General features: G+C 34.0%; 1 protein-coding gene across 1 annotated transcript; it reads left to right on the forward strand.

Moving 5' to 3' along the window:
• The first annotated feature begins 1,402 nt into the window (after window positions 1-1,402).
• On the forward strand, window positions 1,403-4,534 carry LOC130052560 (cell death abnormality protein 1-like). Its single transcript, XM_056157771.1, has 4 exons — window positions 1,403-1,580; window positions 1,736-1,816; window positions 1,907-2,032; window positions 3,586-4,534. The coding sequence occupies exons 1-4, from the start codon at window positions 1,406-1,408 to the stop codon at window positions 3,771-3,773; spliced, it is 570 nt and encodes a 189-aa protein (XP_056013746.1). The 5' UTR covers window positions 1,403-1,405; the 3' UTR covers window positions 3,774-4,534.
• Window positions 4,535-13,747: the final 9,213 nt, after the last annotated feature.

The raw sequence follows: 13,747 nt of genomic DNA on the forward strand, positions 1-13,747 counted from the left end.
ATGACATGGTTATTTATCACTAAATTTAATTTTCGATACTTTGATAATTTTTGTGCCGATCCAATAAGCATACATTGAGTTTTAGACAGGTTTAGGCTTAATTTATTTTCCTTAATCCACATTATACTGCGCTGAAGATCTTCATACATCTTTGACTCAATATTTTCCACTGACTTATCTGTTACATCTTGTGAAGTATCATCTGCATACATATTTACATGAGAATGTTTCAGTGCTTGTGGATAGTCATTAATATACAGGATAAAAAACAATGGGCCTAAAATAGAGCCTTGCGGAACTCCAATGGTTACATTTCTTTCCTCCGATAAATTGCCTTTCCAAATAACTCTCTGTGTACGATTTGTTAGATATGATTTAAACCATTCAAAAGTATCATTGCATATGCCAAATGACTTGAGTTTGTGTAATAAAACCTTGTGATTTATAGTGTCAAATGCTTTCCGTAAGTCTATAAAAATTACACCAGTAAGTTTACCTTCATCAATATTTTTAAGCCATATATCTACTAGAGAAATAAGAGTACTTTCACATGAGTGTTTTGGCCTAAAACCAGACTGACAATCTGTAATTAGAGAATTTACTGACAAATACTCATAAAATGAATTAAAAACATGCCTTTCTAAAATTTTGCTCACACAAGGTAAAATGGATACAGGCCGATAATTATTAACTAGACATTCATCCCCTGATTTAAAAAGTGGTACAACTCGTGCCTTTTTCCAGTCATCTGCACAAGTACATGAAGATATAGAATAGTTGAAAATATATGCGAGAATATCACATACACTGTTTGATGAAAGTTTTAGAAGTTTGACAGAGATACCATCCAAACCTGTTGCCTTTGATGCAGACATACATTTTATCTCATTTTCAATAAATTCTGCAGTTATACCTGGTATTGTATAAGAATTTTTAGGCATTTGTTCTTCAACTGTAGGTAAAGTGTCATCAAAATGTTTTCCTAGCTCATGACCAATGTTACAAAAGTAATTAATAAAACATTCGGCAATATCCTTTGTATCTTTAAAAATTACGTTATTGTCCTTAAGAAATGTACAGTTTGTATTCGTTTTCTTAGATGGTAAGAATTGCCTAAGTTTGTCCCACATGTCCTTGGGCTTGTTTTCTGCCTGGGAAATTGCTTCCTCAACAAATGCATGTTTTGCCTCACTGATCTTTTTGTCACCCTGTTTCTTGATGCTCTGTATAGGTTCCACGCGTGATCATCATTACTCTGTGTCGCCTTTTTAAAGAGGTGTTCACAACAGTGCATTTCTGTAAGTATGTCATCGTTTATCCATTCTTCTGAACTTGAGTTAATTCTTCTTTCTTTTAGAGGAATGTGTTTATCCACCACTTCAAAAAATTTGGAATAAAAGAATAAATGCATGTATGTATGTATAATCAATTTCTACTTGTACTTCCAGCGTGTAGATGTCCTCTTGGATTCATTGGAACAGATTGTGAGAAACAGTGTCCTTATCCTGGCTATGGAGAACATTGCCAAATGACGTGCAATTGTGAGGAACAGTATTGTAATCATACAACAGGGTGTCAAGGTATTGTACTACTGTAATATCTAATTATATGCACTTCATTGAATGAAGATATTTATTCCCCGATACTCAGAATCTTGGAAAACTTAGATAATTCTGTTAATAATATGCTATTAATAATGATTATGTTATTATATATAAATACTTTTTTTTCAAAGCTGGATCGCCAACACTACCACCAATTGTTCGAAGTACAACTTCTTCACATATTATGTCTTCAATCAATCCAACCACTAAAGGTAACGTTTAGGAATTGAAACCATTGGTGAATCTATGATACACTATCTTTAAAACACATTAATATTTCACCAACATTTGATTTTATATAGAATGTTCACCAGGATACACAGGGAACAACTGTGATATTCCATGTCGATATCCGAGTTATGGAGTCAGTTGTCAACTGGAATGTAATTGTACGGAAGGGAATTGCCATTTCCAAACTGGATGCATTGGTATTCAATGACATTTAATGATTTTAGTATGTAGTAGTATCTTATTTTTATACCATAAGAGTTTATATAATTTGTATTGATTTGACAATGCTAGCGAAATTATCTCTTATAAACTTGTCAAACTTTATTGTGGTATGCTTTTCACTCGCAATTCCCTAGAATATACTCGTAATTAGACTATATGAAAGCTTTCAAAACACATTGGCATTATCATCATAAAACTTAATATACTTATGATTTTCACAAATGTCATCGATGAAAGGTGAATATACGTGTATATAATGTACATTTGGAACACGTTTTAAAATAAGTTTTATTTAAGATTATTTATGAATGGATAATTCCAACACTGAACGAATGTTGCTGTTCGTTATCTTCTCCTTTCACATTCATTGCCGAAATGCAGGAACAAAAATGTTTTAGGAAATTCAGAAGGGGGCGAGGTGTAATGTCAATGACACTAATCTAAAACATACTCCCAAACAGTAATCACTTTACACATTACATGTATACCTATAGAAACATCTGAACACCCGATCTAAGAATTATTCATGTTAGAGGAATGTGTTCGCGAGTAACTACCGGAGTTGAACATTTTGTTGGTAAGTAGAAAGAACCCAATAGAAGCTAGTTGATTTGTACTTGCTACTAAAGTCGCTGTGTAAACAAACGAAATCATTTAATGGTTTGGGTTTCGGTTGGCATGGGGCTTCGGTTAGTGTTGGAATGTATGTTGTCGGTGAAATATAATGTTCAAATATGCTACGAAATTTTTATTTAAACGTTTTGTGACAAATATGCATGAATGCAGGGATATAAGGTCCTAACTGTTGGTATATGCTTTACATAGTAACTTAAGGATTGTTTTATAAGAGGATCTGTAGATCTCTGGTCTGTTTGCTCTCTGTCCGGTTTCAATATTGTTCTATGGCGTTACAGATGTAGATCTGCAGCCAGACACAAGCTGCAAAATTAGTTTCTCAACAAAGTAAGGTGAATTTAGAAATTTTATTTGAAAGGTAAAACGCTTTCGGTGTGTGTTTCCAATAAATTATTATCAGATATTAGTATATTATAATTACGCTAAGTAAGCCTTCCAGTCAATAGCAATTGTGTAACTGTGTCTAGTATACTACATGGTCATTGGACTTGAGAAAACCCATATACATGTCAAAAACTTTTGATATTTCATAAAATTATAGAAAATGCTTTCTTCGTACACAACTTTGACGCATTTGTACGTCATTCATGCAAGGTGAAGATCACGAACAGTGATCAATCTCATAACCCCTATATGCAATACGAAATAAATAGTTGGGCAAACACGGACCCCTGGACGCACCAGAGGTGGGATCAGGTGCCTAGGAGGAGTAAGCATCCCCTGTTGACCGGTAACACCCGCCGTGAGCCATATATCCTGATCAGGTAAACAGAGTTATCCGCATTCACGTGTCTAAACTGAATCAAAATCAACGCAGCTTAAACAATACCAGGATAGTTGTAATATAAAACCAGGCATTGTTATCATCATTTACTGGTTCTACTTTACCCAGATCACACGACTGCTGAGGATGAAGAGAAACCATCATGTAATGATACACAAAGTGGAAGAACCATGAGAAGGGAGTCACTTGAGTATGGTGTTGCTGTTCTTGGTCCCGTGGCTGTAATCCAGTTCTCAGCGTATTTCTGTTTACGTTATTTATACAGACCTGCTGTATATGAAATCAACCACCTGTGATAATGTATTTTCTAACTTCATCACCACACTGCAATGTTGCTTAGCAGTGTGATCTATTTGTGCTGCGTTTCTTCGTTTGATATGTTACGTATGTGTTATTTTAATCTAGACATGTTGGCAATATACACAATCAAACTCTTTTAAGAGACAGTTACTGTTCGAGGTCGTAACTGTAAAGCATAAATCAGCATCGATTTGAAGACATTTCTTTTTAGAATCCCCCAAATTGTCACGATACCGTTAAACGCTTACCTAAGATCAGTAATGGGCTGTCATTACACGTTGTTGAAGGGGATTTTATTTCTCCTAAAGCCAATATGAATATACCCGTAATTGGAGAAATCAATGCATTTTGATTTAACTAAAATTCCCTCACCAAATATGTGTTTCATGACCCGCCAAAATAAGATCGAATATCCCAATCTTCTAATCAACGAACAAAGCATGATATTCTACAATTATAGCAGTTTTATTATAACAATGCTAAATTTCCCAGAACATTTTGACATAATTAGAAGAAACTTTGAGGGACAGTTCCATGGCACATACAGTATGCTTAAAATTCAAATCAGCAGACACAAAAAGAAACTTTGTTTCATAGAATTTGTTGTCACTTTAACATACCTCTGTAAACATATCACAATTATATTGTTATATGCATTTAGTTTGTCAATATAACCTATCAGGTGATATCTGACATGTTTCATACCGATCAATAGGCCGTTCTTGACACACTGGCTGGTTTTAACTACGGAAAACTTTTTATTGATTTAAGCCTATCCGAATATAAAATATTAAAATTGAAATAATTGATAAAACTGAAGTAACACATAGATCGATCGTAGGTTTTAGAAGTTTATTGTAACATGTATTATTTTAGGCTTAGTTTTCAAACCCACATTCCTACTCTCTAACAATCTATCACAACATTCGTTTTCATCAAAATCCTGCTCAAACTCTTGAATCACACTTACTCTCTTCATCATCCATTCTTGCATCTATTATTTTACCATCCCCAACATTCTCATATAATACTTTTTTATGTCTCTATCTCTCATATTCAGTTTCACTTCAGTTTCAATCTCAATCTCAATCTGATATGTATCATATTTTAGCATAGAAACGCTCTACTGCCTTTATACGATGGAATCTTAAATTGTCGTGGTCTGTTACTCCTGAGTTCGGAAACCAGTTCAGTCAGTGACAAAATTCTCAGCATTCCTACACTCACCTACCCCATGAATCAGGCACAGGTAACATGTTAGTTTTGACATTAACTTGCAACCAGTCTCTCCCGTCTTTCCAATATCTAAATTTTCTTTTCAATTTTCATATCTAGTCTTATCATTTTCCGCATCACCTTTCAAAACTTGTTGAGGCTTGACCCGATTTTGCCCCTGATGTAACTTTAATCGGCCAAAATGTCACACTTTCGTGTTGTGTTATACACGGTGTAGTTTGCCTGGTTCCCTGTCCCTACTATAATGATCCACGTTGCCTTTGTCAGTGAGCCAGGGAACCAGGCAGATGGTAAAGTTTCACTTGGAGATCCTCGAGTGGCTTCCACATCGCATTATATTGTATAAAACACTGTGTAGTGAAGTCACCCGACAATTACCGATGTATATCGTGAGAAACGACTCTGTATGCAGACTGTTTATGTGGTAGCATTGCCATTTTGTTTGTTTGATTTTTTTTCTTTATAAACCAATATGAGGGCGATAACAAGATTGGTTATGCGGTTCTTTTTTTAACCAGTTTATTTTAGTCAAGGCACAATTAAGCTGGTCTTGTGGTCTTGTAGAGTGAGCGTTCCCCCATAATGATACTTCCCCCGGAAACATGACTCTAGAGTGAGCCTTCTCCCGGAAGCCTGGCTCTAGAGTGCGCCTTCCCCCGGAAGCCTGGCTCTAGAGTGAGTTTTCCCCCTGGGGGAAGGCTCATTCTAGAGCAGAAGAACCCCCAGGTAAGTCTCACTCTAGAGCCAGACTTTCCCGTTGGAAGACCAACTATATCACTAGTTGTAGAGTCAGCCTTCCTCCCCATAGCAGGACTTCCCCTTCATTTATTCCTGGTAAACTACTATCAACGTATCCAGTTTGTTTAGATACCAAGACCTTTTTTCAGCAGGGCATTAAAGTTTGCTTAAGTCGTTCATTAAAGTCAAGAGAAGAAAAGGTGGAAAAAACCCACATAGGAAATAATAAGTCATTTTGTTTGACCCATAGACCTTGGACTTTCTCCCACACAATACTTATGCCTTGGCTAGTTTTATAAATTTGAAAAATGAAATGAGGAAATGTCGATTTTATGTTTATTCTCATCTGCGTACAAATATTGGTTATGCTTTTAAACTTGTACAACTTCAGGTGAGTAGATAAGTAGAGAGGTAGGTATGTATGTATGTAGGTATGAATGTAGGTAGGTATGGATGTAGGTAGGTAGGTAATGTCCTGTCCGATAAACTAAAATTGATTTCATGGTTTGTGCAGGAAGGGATGAAAGCGGGGGTGTCCCTCTAGTGCGATATTTTAAGAGGGTTTTATGGCTCTAGAGTGAGTCTTCCCCTGGGGTAAGGTTTATACTAGAGTAAGTCTGCTGGCGGAAGGCTCACTCTAGGGCGATACTACGGCGGGGGAAGGGCTTGCTCTGGGGAGAAGTCTGGCTCTATAACACCGGCATGACCGGCAGTTTTCCAAAGTTCTGATTATCTGAGATTTCTTTTGTGATAACGACTATATTGACGACGTGTAAATAATTCTCACTACGTTTTTGTTATCGATAACAGTATTAACAATATCTGATACTTCCTAATACATTTCAAAACTTTACAACAATCCATATTTGAAACTAACTTCCTATTCCTAAAAAAATAAACAAATTCATTTCCTAATAAAATATGTAAATAATGTAAAGAAAAGGAAACAATCACACCATCACAAGTACATACTATGTTTCATTCTTTCACGGGAAGTGTAACAGGAAATGAATGGAGTAGTTAAATAAAAAAAAGTACAACGTATAATTACATGCAAAACAAAAAGAAGAAAAAAGCATTACTCCTTATGAAACTATTGCCGTGAGTAAGGCTCTTCAGACGTATTCTGCCAAAACATATACAGAAGAAGTTGGGTTTACAAATAAAATCTGCATTCTCAACAATTCAACAACAAACAAACTTTTAGTAAACATAAAATCGCTCAACTTTCCCCAAATTGATAGCTTCGAAACGTCCGACTATTCAACACATTGCACGGCAATTGCTTAGGCAAAATTGCTTTCTGGCGTGTTTCATTACACTTATTTGGCTGCTCGTTGCCCACTGGTTTTGGCTGCGAATTACTCTGTTTACCTAAGGGGGTTAGAGTGCTCATGGCGGGTGTGACCGGTCGACAGGAAATAATTACTCTTTCTAGGCACTTGATTTCACCTTTGATATATTGAAGGGTTCGTATTTGCCATACTCCTCATTCGACATTCTTTATAGGGATTATGAGATTGATAAGTCTCACACCTTTGATCGTTATCTTCATATTTTTATTGATATAATCTATATTTGGATCAATTCCTCCCTTTTTAGTCTATTTCACACGAATCATAAATGATGAATGGACACTCCTAAAACTGATCGAAATTGACAGTATACATGTATACCCAAAGGCAGAAATAAACATCTTTGGGAACTTAGAAGGTTAATGTACCAAAATGATAATGACCCAATTCTAACATATCCTGATATACAGTCATCTTTTACACATTACATGTTTACCAGTGAGATAGTAGCATTGGATGAACCTGCTAGTTCCGGATTAATATATTTTGCTTCAATAGAAAAGGAACCCGAATCACTATTATTTGCCGTAAAAGCTGTAAAACTGGGTTATCAACAAAGTGCTTTTGTTTTAGAAGTTTTATTTGACACGAGGCAAACTTACAGTCGTTAAATTTCAATGCTTTTGATTTCTTTTTTACCGTTTGTGTTAAGTAACTAACGAAGTAATTCCCCTTTTCACGTGCCAGTGTATGCATCATAATAATCATCGATTTTGAAGAAACACATGTGCATGTGAAAAGCTATTCATATGCATTATAAAATCAAACAAACTGTTTTCTAGTTTTCTTTTGTAAACAATGTATTTCTTCAGTTACCGATAATTAAAGAGCTAGAACCACGAAAGGTCAAAATCGGCCTGCATTTTTATGAAAAATTATATGAAACTTAACAAACAAATATTGCTCTAGATACTGTCAATATACATCGTAATAAATGTATTCTTATCAAAATGTTAATTCTGTGGCATACATGTCATAACACGTGACGTTTGCAAATTTTTCTCTAAAAATGACAAATTTTGGAACTTTGATTCAAAATTTCAGTTTGGCCACATTAATCGAAGAAATTAAAAATTCTGGCATGGGTATAGAAATGAAAACTGCACAAATAAATGTAGGATTTACTTTGTTCGATGGAAGTGGTCATACGTAAATTTCTTGTTTTAGGTCTTGCACAAACATAATTTCTGCGTCGATTGATGATAGTTTCTCATATCAAAAATAGACGTGTTCTTATAAGACATTCTGAAATGATAATAATATAATAATAATAATAAGACCTTTATTTAACCAGGATTACATATTTAGCGATAACGCTAGTTTTCAATATGGTCCTGCATATAACATACATACAGACAGATATTAGTAAAATAAACACAGATTAAAAGAAGTAGAATACATATAAACTTAAGAAATAATTATGAATGTAAGATAAATAGAATACAAAATGAAGCTTAAAAAGTATGGTGATAATCTCTAAGATAATTTCTCTTAAAACACGCAACACTCGTTGAGTTTCTTATGTTTTGACTCAAGGCATTCCACACTGTGCTCCCTGAAATGCTGAAAGATCTTCTATAATATTCTGTTTTTGCCCTGGGTATATACAAAATATTTGAATAAAAATTTCTAGTTTGCCTCTGACTGACTTCTGATACATATTTAAAAACATTTAAATAATCTGGCATTAAACCATGTAAAACTTTATACACTAAAATGACTTTTCTATAGACAAAGTAATCTGATAGAGGCAACCAGTTAAGTTCTGTAAACATGACATTAGATGGTGTTTCAAAATTTCTGATGTTAAGAATTACCCTTGCAGCTCGTTTTTGCAATATAAAAAGCTTATTCACATTTTCAGCATTTCTTGGATTGCTCCATATAGTACAACAATATGTAAAATGTGGAAAAATCATAGTATTAAAAATCTTCAGCAGCGCATCGTTTGACATAAAATATCTTATTCTTCTTAAAATGCCAATTCTCTTGGAAATCTTGTTCATAAGTGATTCTATATGACTTTTCCAGGACAAAGTTTCATCAATAATAATACCAAGTAATTTTGACTCCTGAACACATTCTATGACATGGTTATTTATCACTAAATTTAATTTTCGATACTTTGATAATTTTTGTGCCGATCCAATAAGCATACATTGAGTTTTAGACAGGTTTAAGCTTAATTTATTTTCCTTAATCCACATTATACTGCGCTGAAGATCTTCATACATCTTTGACTCAATATTTTCCACTGACTTATCTGTTACATCTTGTGAAGTATCATCTGCATACATATTTACATGAGAATGTTTCAGTGCTTGTGGATAGTCATTAATATACAGGATAAAAAACAATGGGCCTAAAATAGAGCCTTGCGGAACTCCAATGGTTACATTTCTTTCCTCCGATAAATTGCCTTTCCAAATAACTCTCTGTGTACGATTTGTTAGATATGATTTAAACCATTCAAAAGTATCATTGCATATGCCAAATGACTTGAGTTTGTGTAATAAAACCTTGTGATTTATAGTGTCAAATGCTTTCCGTAAGTCTATAAAAATTACACCAGTAAGTTTACCTTCATCAATATTTTTAAGCCATCTATCTACTAGAGAAATAAGAGTACTTTCACATGAGTGTTTTGGCCTAAAACCAGACTGACAATCTGTAATTAGAGAATTTACTGACAAATACTCATAAAATGAATTAAAAACATGCCTTTCTAAAATTTTGCTCACACAAGGTAAAATGGATACAGGCCGATAATTATTAACTAGACATTCATCCCCTGATTTAAAAAGTGGTACAACTCGTGCCTTTTTCCAGTCATCTGCACAAGTACATGAAGATATAGAATAGTTGAAAATATATGCAAGAATATCACATACACTGTTTGATGAAAGTTTTAGAAGTTTGACAGAGATACCATCCAAACCTGTTGCCTTTGATGCAGACATACATTTTATCTCATTTTCAATAAATTCTGCAGTTATACCTGGTATTGTATAAGAATTTTTAGGCATTTGTTCTTCAACTGTAGGTAAAGTGTCATCAAAATGTTTTCCTAGCTCATGACCAATGTTACAAAAGTAATTATTAAAACATTCGGCAATATCCTTTGTATCTTTAAAAATTACGTTATTGTCCTTAAGAGATGTACAGTTTGTATTCGTTTTCTTAGATGGTAAGAATTGCCTAAGTTTGTCCCACATGTCCTTGGGCTTGTTTTCTGCCTGGGAAATTGCTTCCTCAACAAATGCATGTTTTGCCTCCCTGATCTTTTTGTCACCCTGTTTCTTGATGCTCTGTATAGGTTCCACGCGTGATCATCATTACTCTGTGTCGCCTTTTTAAAGAGGTGTTCACGACAGTGCATTTCTGTAAGTATGTCATCGTTTATCCATTCTTCTGAACTTGAGTTAATTCTTCTTTCTTTTAGAGGAATGTGTTTATCCACCACTTCAAAAAATTTGGAATAAAAGAATTGCCACATAGTATCAATATCCACCATTTCATATATGGGACTCCAGTCAATAGTGTTTAGTTCTTCTTGAAAACTGCTCTCATTTAAGTTTTTAAAATTTCTATATTTAATATGAACGTGACTGTTTGCACCGGCTCTAATGATATATTTTTACATAGGATCTCAAAGCATATATCCCAATTATTTTGAAACGTTTTATGTAAATCTATGATCGAGGAATAAAATATGGATTTAGGATGATTCTCTTCGAAAATATATGATGACAATAATCAACAACATTGATATTTGGAGAGTGTATGCCTTTGCGTTTAAGTCCAATTTATCTCAAATGTTGAATATGTAAATATAATGATTAAAAGACTTGACACAAATTATGTTTTCGGATTATTTTTATTTTTTCAATAAATTGATGTTTAACTTTCACATGAATTCCGTAACCATGGAAGCGCAATACAATCAAAGGGAGATAACTCAATTAACATAACCAGTGAAGGACTAGATAGGACAAGCTACAAAACTGGGCCCCATTTTCCTTGAAAATTACAATTAATGGATCAAATCTTTTAATTTTTATCCTATCTTGCTGTAACGAAATTTTTTTTGGGTCTATTTTTTTGTTTTAGCAAGATATTGGGTTGCAAATTTAGCCTAGTTTGGAAAATATTGGGAATTTATCGATTTTCAAGCATTTGTATTGAGTGTGTTTTAGGCAACAAAAGAACAAAGCCGCGAGAAAGAAGGAGAATAACTAAACCTGAAATTTGCTTCTACAAAAACACAATTTTGTCTTTGTCAAACATGAACATGACACATTGTGCAATGTATGTAGAATTCCTCCATAAAAATATACTGTCGGAAATAAAATGAAAACAAGCTTTTTTCTTCAGTAATTGTAATTTAGTTTCGATTACATTAAATCGCTGTATTTTATACTGTGCCGCTTTTATGATTCCCTATAATGAAAAACCTAAATTGTTCTTATTCAATGTCAATTGATATTAAAATCTTTTACATATTTTTATTGGAAACTGTTTGATCTTCATGTTCTAAAAGTTTAATTTCTCAGTGACGTTATATTATTGAAAAACGCCGCTTGTCCATAGAATTTTGAGAGAACACTCGTAGATGTTCTAATGACGTCATAGCTTGTCTGCCGACGCAACGTTATACAAAAGTAACTTTCCAAATACCAAAGGAAGCAATGTCATGCTATATATTATTTGTTCATGAAGTACATTGTCATAAGATTAAATTTTGACAATTGAATTGAATTCAAAGAACGGGCCAATTTTGACCTTTCGTGGCTCTAGTTCATATAATGTCATTTAAGTTCCCTCCCGAGTGAATATAAAGACGTTAAAACGATACCATGATGAATTTAAGAGCAAATCAGAAAGACTTAGTGTTTAATTACAGACATCACACAATCCTGCTTTCGTTTACTCTTTTAGTTAGAAATAAGTTCTGAAGAAGCGAAATTTTATGATTATACACAAAAGTGTTACAATAATCAGAAAGGATTACCTGATACACATTAGTGGTGTTCTAAGTTAAGTGTTACAACGATAAGAAAGGATTACCTGATACACATTAGTGGTGTTCTAGGTTAAGTGTTACAACAATAAGAAAGGATTACCTGATACACATTAGTGGTGTTCTAGGTTAAGTGTTACAACAACCAGAAAGGATTACCTGACACACATAAGTGGTGTTTTAAGTTATGTTGCTCTCATCCAGTATCTAGCTTGTATTTAATAATCCGTTATAGTTTCGTAATTACCTTATAAGTGGAATTTTAGCGAGACAAATTTTGTGACTTGTCCGTAACATGGTTATATATATTTAACAAGAGTTAATATTAGCTGCTTTATGATTCCAGGAAAGGTGACTTTTACATCCGATATGGAGTAAACTGTCAGCAATATTCAATTTTAGCGACCCCATCGCTCTCACTTATCATGCTAAAAATCAAATCCTCACTAAAAACTCTGCTTATACGATATTTCTGATAAACTTAGATATGTTCTATGGAAGGTGAATATAACGAACAGTGATGAATCTCAAAACTCCTATAATGTAAAAGTTATACGGTACGAATTTTGATACATCAGATGCTCATTTCGACAAATAATGTCTCTTCAGTGATACTCAACCGAAATGTTTGAAATGCGAAATAACTATGAAGTTTTAGAGCTAAATATAGCCAAAAACAGCGTGGCAAAAAAAGTGGAGCCAAATTCGTCAAAGAATAAGAGCTATGCATGAGGGAGATAATCGTTAATTTTGAAATGAATTTCTAAATTTTATAACAGCAATTAAATATACATCCGTATTTTCAAGCTAGTGACGAAGTACTTAGCTACTGGGCTGTAGAGACCCTCGGGGACTAACATTCCACCAGCAGAGGACTCAACCCAGAGGTCATAATGTAAAACTGATACGGTACCGATTTTGATGCACCAGATGCGCATTTCGACAAATGATGTCTCTTCAGTGATGCTCAACTGAAATGTTATAAAAAATACAAAACAGATAGTTGGGCAAACAAGGACCCCTGGACAGTTTGAATATTGCAATATACCTACACTCTGATTATAATGGTCAAATGAAATCATGTCACAGATACGTTTCCCTCTTATTATGATTTGCAAGCATACTCTTGTCAATGCTGCATTCTTTTCTAACTTGAGCGCTTTATTTTATTTTGATTTATTACTTCAATATGATGATGGAGTCAAATGTTTAATCGACATTCGGAAGTAAGGCCACTAAGACCAAACTCCTACTTTATAGTAGTTGTTCAATCAGAATTGGATGTTTATATATGTCAATGCAAGAAAACAATTCTTTGTATGCATTTGTGATAAGCATTTTGTGCTTCAAATGTGTATGCTGCTGTTGAATATGTGATACAGTTCTTCCTCTCTCCCCTTGTCCAACATGCGTCGAAAATATAAAAAAGCGACCAGTTTCTCTTTTCAACTTGTGCAATCCACTTTACTGCAAAGTGACGGATAAAGTATGTCATTCTAAATAATTGTCTTCCTGGCCCGATTCCATGCCTAGTTTTACAAATCATTGTCTTTACTCTAAAGTTGCCCTCGTGTATCGTAATTTTACAATATCCAAGCAGTATCGTTTTCTTAGTTTCGGA

This window comes from Ostrea edulis, chromosome 3 (assembly GCF_947568905.1).
Source record: "Ostrea edulis chromosome 3, xbOstEdul1.1, whole genome shotgun sequence".
Taxonomy (NCBI): Eukaryota; Metazoa; Mollusca; class Bivalvia; order Ostreida; family Ostreidae; genus Ostrea; species Ostrea edulis.

Bases quoted from the DNA above. Each gene is read 5' to 3' on its own strand.
- LOC130052560 (XM_056157771.1), top strand. From the start codon at position 1,406: ATGCATGTATGTATGTATAATCAATTTCTACTTGTACTTCCAGCGTGT. The intron at 1,581-1,735 runs GTATTGTACTAC...TTTTTTTCAAAG, and splicing joins TCATACAACAGGGTGTCAAG to CTGGATCGCCAACACTACCA. The intron at 2,033-3,585 runs GTATTCAATGAC...TACTTTACCCAG, and splicing joins TTTCCAAACTGGATGCATTG to ATCACACGACTGCTGAGGAT.